Source organism: Euprymna scolopes, chromosome 23 (genome assembly GCF_053919585.1).
Source record: "Euprymna scolopes isolate OS-2025 chromosome 23, ASM5391958v1, whole genome shotgun sequence".
NCBI lineage: Eukaryota > Metazoa > Mollusca > Cephalopoda > Sepiida > Sepiolidae > Euprymna > Euprymna scolopes.
Window position 1 is genome coordinate 79,289,585 of NC_136504.1, and position 6,000 is coordinate 79,295,584.

A 6,000-nucleotide genomic window follows, 5' to 3' on the forward strand; every position below is an offset into this window, starting at 1 on the left:
TTATTTAATATAAGAGATTTCTTCTTTTTCTCTCTTTTTTTTTGTGAGACTAAAGGAGCTGCTACTAACCCTGGTGTTATATCTGCGTATATGTATGCCCGTTTTTATATGTAATGTGTGAGTGTGTATATGTATGCATATATATGTGCATGTATGTATGTACATATATATGCATCTATGTCTGTGTATAATTACTAGAGTTATAACAAGAGAATATTCTTTTCATTATTTGACTCTATAGTATATATCAGTTAATATCTTCTATGTTTTTAGATAGAGTGATGTGGTTCTCAATTGCTTAACTGTGTCTGTGTCGGATATATATACCTGCGAGTCAAAATAATGATAAGAATATTCTCTTGTCATAGCCCTAATAGTTACACGTGTGTGTGTCCCTATTACTTGTGAATGAGTTGTTTCTTTTAGGTTCACCTCTTATCCTATATTATTTTACAATATTTTATTTTTTATATATGTGTGGATATGCATTTATACATTTGTATATGTATATATGTGCATGCATACAATTATAATTATACATTAATTTATTAAACCATTGCTTCTGATCCTCACCCATTTTAACTTCTTTCCAAATTTAAAATAAATAAATCTGAATTATCGTCTTTACTTAGTTATGTTCTTGTCTGTGTCAAATTGACCTCAAGTGACTTATATTTATCTGTTCTAAAAATAGATTAAGAAAGATGATTCTCTATTTGCCCCGTTCCCTCTTTCTTACTCTCCTTATCTCTCAACTATGTCTATCTCTCTTTCTCCCCACTTTTTTCGACTTCTTAATATTCTTTCTTCCTCTTCTCTGTTCTTATCTTCTTTTTCATTTTTTCTTTTTTTCTTACCTACCCACTTTTCAATTTCAATTTGAATCTCTGCTTTAACACTTCCATTTGCCTTAGCCATTACTTTTTAAAAAAACGTTTTATATAAAAAACTAGAACTTCATTTCTCCACGATCTGATGGTTTTTCTAGAAGCTGCAATTTACCCTGGACATTTATAATGCTGTTTTCTTATGGATTACCAATGGATTTACAATGGACTCATTTCGGATTTATCCTGTTTTGAATTTTACCGTCTTTCTCATTGGATTTTTGCCATATCCTTTTTCTCCCTTTTACCATTTCTTGTTTCCTTAATCTCATTGAATCCCTATAAATTGTCACTAATTGTTAAATAACTTTTTTGATGCAAGTATGATTAATTTCTTATTTATAGTGCCGTTAATGCATTAAACTGCAAAATTGATTGTATATTTTGTAAACCTCTTCCTTCTGATGAGAAGAATTGCATTCTTTGAAATTACAACATTTGTAAGATTTTGATTCTACCTCTGTATTGCAAGCCTTTAGGGAGAAATGGGTTTCATCCTCATTTTCTTTCCAGAGTCTTGGAGGAGACCTTAGCTTAGCCACAGGGTTTTGTTTGGACTTTTTGATAATTAGAAACAGTTTTGATTATTTCCGGTGTCTTTAACAGGATTACTGATAATTTGGGTAGATCTTTCCGGAAATCCTAATTAGTTCACCCTTTATGGTAATTTTGCAAACAACACTTGAGAAATAATTATTGCACCTGCCGACATGTCATCATTCAAATCACAGTTGTGCAAGGCTCGAAGTTCCCATACATCGTCCAGGGTTTTCACCATGAAATCTTTCAACCTCACCAAATCTCCAGGCGAAAATCCAATATCCCTTGGATGATTTTTCCCCGTATCTCTTCCTCATCCAAGTATTGGTCCTATTAGCTGCTTCCTGACTTTGAGGGTTGTTAATATGCTCAATGGTATGGGATCTGTGGTCTTCTATAGGGATTTCTGAATTATTTTCCTCACTGACTCTTCATAAAACTCCCAGTCGGCGTCGCACTTCATCTTAAATCTGAAAGAAACCTGAAATAATTCCGCTAACGATTCAATTTCTTCCTCAGCAGCCAGTTGTTCTTCCATACTCCATGACACACCCTCTAGCTCTTCTAACCATCCTTCTATATCTTTTTCAAAAGAAGAAAACACATTTAAGGACAAATGTTCCTCTTCCAAAGTCTCTACGGTCGACCTTATTTTTCTTTGAAGAAAGAATGACCTTCTTTCTAATTCTCTTCGGGTAACAGGGTCGTCCACTTTTGTTTTTTTCTTTTTGCAACTCGTTGAAAAGTATCGGATTTTTAGCCAGCAAAAAAATGGGGGTGAGGGTAGGCAACTCGAAGCACCAAAACCCGAACTCGACGTTAAAAGGAAAAACAATAAAATCACCTCCTTGCGTGGTAACTCCTTCACAACTTTTGGGTAAACTTACCTGAAAGGTGAAACGAATTGCTTGTTGTTTGCAACAACAACTCGTTATTGTAATTGTAACAAAAATAGGACCGTTAGTGAACGAACGAATTAAAACTGACTGATTAACTATATACTATATAGATCGACTATATTTTATAATCACCTACTCGATTCTACACAAATGTTGTTTCATCCAATCTACATGGGGGTAGAGGACAACAAACCGACACTATAAAAAAAATTGCTACAATTTGTTTTTGATCATTTTTTTTTGTTTTTTTGTTTTCCAGATTCCTCAATCTCAACAAAGAATTTACCAATTCTAACAAGTTGTCAACATGTGCAAAACCAATCGTGGAGTTATTTACAAATAATTTGGATTGTGCAGAATTAAGCAAATGAAACGCTTATTGATTGCCACAGAATTTGATTGATAATCAATTTGCCATCAAACGAATTGAAGTGCTGATTAACTAATTCAAATGAAATATTCGAACACAAATTAGTCTACTTTTAAAAAACATTTTATGATGCTTTTTGAGACAATGGTTTCTGAATATCGTTAGCTTTACTCTTTTGCAAATGATTCTTATTTATTGTTACATTTTGTGAAAAGAAAACAAAACAAAAAAACAAAAAGTAATTTGAAATAACTCAGCAGAAAAGTTGTGAGTTTGATTTTTGACTGAAACCTGAACAACTGGCTATGAACATTCATATGCTTAAAAATTTCTTCCCATCAATATCATTTTTGTACCATAAAATATCTCAAATTATTTCATGTATTACAAAAAAAAAAAAAAAAAAAAAAAGAATTGACGAAAACGTTGGCATATTTGGTTGAGATTTGGTTGTGTTTTAGGATTGCAATCTTCATTTCATACTGACATGTGGACATAAAAGCAAAGTGCAGTATTTTTTCTAATACTACTTTCATCTTTTTTGTCCTTGTTTGCAAAAATAGAGATCCTTTTAAATTGAGGCAATTTTTGTCCCAAACCAGAGTAGTTCTTTTGGGGAGCTGGATTTTCCCTACATAAAAAAAGACCTTATGTCTAATTTTGCTTTTGTGGGGTGGGGTGGGATAAATAAATAAGTACATTCAGGCTGAAATAGAATTAGATTGTACTTCAAAGTGGCTGAAAATAATTCCTGCCACATTGTTGAAATTGAATGAAACAAAAATGACATCATCGTTTTGTGATGTCATGCCTAAAATTGCAAAAAAACAAAACAAAAAAAAAAGAACATTGCGACAAATAAATAAAAAAAAGAAAAAAATTTTGTGATAGAAATTTAAAATGATGGAATTATGAAGGTAAATTTTAAATGATGGAATTATGATAGAAATTTTAAATGATGGAATTATTTTTTTATTTTCAGAAAAATGATTTTAAAACTTTACTTTCAAACAAAACAAATGTAATAAACAAAGATAGTTTTCTTAGTTTAATAAAAGGATACATTTATATATACATACATATATATATGAGTTTAGACTTATTATCAGGTAATAAGTCAGTATTTATCCATTCCAAAAGTGCTCAATACCAAAGTAGTTAATAGTAAACCTGGTGCATATATATGTGTTTGTGGGGCTTACCTCGACAATCAATTCACATATTTATTTGATGGCTTCTCTCGGCATTCATTGATAAAATATCTGAATACAATTTTTCAGTGTTGCTATTCTCTTTCAGCATCAGTTACATTTGGAGTTTATTTGGTCACAGGATATAGTCCATCTTGATATAAACACTTCAAAGTAGTGTCTAATAAATTGTGATGCTACTGTAACATGGAAGGCAGCCATCTTTGAATTATCACAAAACTTTTAAGAGTTCAATTAAAGGGAGATAATCCTGGAAGTTTATAATGACACCAAATAATAGGCATTTAAATCTTTATTTTAAATGATTTGAAAATTTTCCTTTGAAACAGAAATTATCTCCAAAAATAAATGTCCCGTTTATACATTTTCATATATTTGCTTCATTCAATTGTATACCAACTGAAAAAAGCAAAATATGTTCTTGAGAAAATTTGTTATACTGTACATAAAATAGGCAGTTAAAAATAAAATAACAGGAAAACTTATAAATATATCTACTTTGCAGTGAAAAATATTAGTGTATACCAAATATTATGGAAAATTAGTGAGTAGAATTTTAGTAATAAATAAAATCTATTTCTTTTTCATGTTTCTGATTAGAAGTTGAATCCCTGCCATTTTGAGTCATTGCATGTGGCATTCTAGGAAAACTTTGAATTGACAGACAGCCTTATCGTCCCTTTTTACATAACTCTTATATATAATAGACACAAAATGGCGTAAATTCAACACGTAATTAGAAAGAAATGAATTTTATTTATTACCAAAATTCTACTTGTTAATTTTCTCTAATGTTTGGTGTACACTAATATTTTTAACTGATAAATATATTCATGAGTTTTCTTGTTATTTTATTTTGAACTGCCATATTTTGCATCTATTTCAATATAAATTAGCACCAAGAATTCTTAGAACCTTGACTTTCCCTCCCCAAAGCACTGTTTGAATTGGAACACAGAAAACTTAATGGAATAAGAAATTCCTCCTTAGAATTTTGGTACATGAATATCAATGTAGTTCAAAAGAAAAAAAAATTATATTATTGAAAAATTTCATTCTTAATCAATTAAATATGCGGTAGATATGTTTTGTATATAATCTGTATATGTAAGGTGTCTTAGTATATATGTAAGGTGTCTTAGTATATATGTAAGGTGTCTTAGTATATATGTAAGGTGTCTTAGTATAAATGTGGCGACGCATCTAAGCGCTTATAACTGATAATCAGACAAGAACATTTTGGATTTCTTAAAGACTGAAATGTTAGCAATTACATATTATGAACGCATGTTGTTGTTATAAAATTGAAACTTTATAAGACATGTTCTAAATGTGCACCTCGGTATTGAAGCAGTCAAGTGAAGCTGTCAATATTTTTACCCTGACACATTCTTTCGTTGTTATGCGATAGATTTGCTGACTGATGGCTATCTTGAATTCTGCAATTTGGTTGTAGATTGTTGTGCTATAATACTTTCTCAAATAACACCCTAAAGATAGAAATATAGTTTAAATAAATTGAACGTGATATTCTAAAATGTGGCATCTGATGATCAGTCAATTGGCTAAGTGTGACTATTTCATACCAAAATCAAACCAACAGAATATTGGATATGTTGTGTTGGTTCTTTATCAGTCTGAGATATAGTCCTGTGCAGTTCTAAGAGGTCCACTTTTCCAGGATTTACCCCCTCATTCTTTAAGAAGGGGTTAGTTCATTGCTGACGTGTTCCTACCGGGAAATGTCGACAGGAGTGCCCAAGCATTTTTATGATCAGCTAGAGTGCTTTGTCTCTAGAGCGCTAGTTTTTCAAATCCCATGTTCTTGACCTTGTGTCTAATCTTCCTGCCATGCGAGAAAAATAAATAAAATCTGATACTCCATTATCTATGTGGAAGAGTTACTCCATCTTGTTCCTACCATTGCTCCTCTTGCGGCATACCAAAAAAAGGACACCAAGTTTCTTTCAGATTTTGTTAAGCTCCACAATGCAATACTTTTTATTTACTGTAAGTGTCTCCCTAACATCATTGTGCCACGTGCAGTGACCTTCGGAGAACTTCATCTGACCTAAAGTTGTTATTAATAGAGA

General features: G+C 31.4%; 1 protein-coding gene across 2 annotated transcripts in view; it reads left to right on the plus strand.

Annotated features, from left to right (window-relative positions):
- Positions 1-3,110, plus strand: part of LOC145246035 (uncharacterized) — a 281,165-nt gene extending 278,055 nt beyond the window's left edge. For both annotated transcript variants that reach the window (XM_080107864.1, XM_080107865.1), the window contains exon 25: positions 2,586-3,110. In XM_080107864.1, the coding sequence (XP_079963990.1) occupies positions 2,586-2,697 (112 nt within the window). In that variant the 3' untranslated portion in view covers positions 2,698-3,110. The remainder of the gene's footprint in view (positions 1-2,585) is intronic.
- The last annotated feature ends 2,890 nt before the right edge of the window (positions 3,111-6,000 follow it).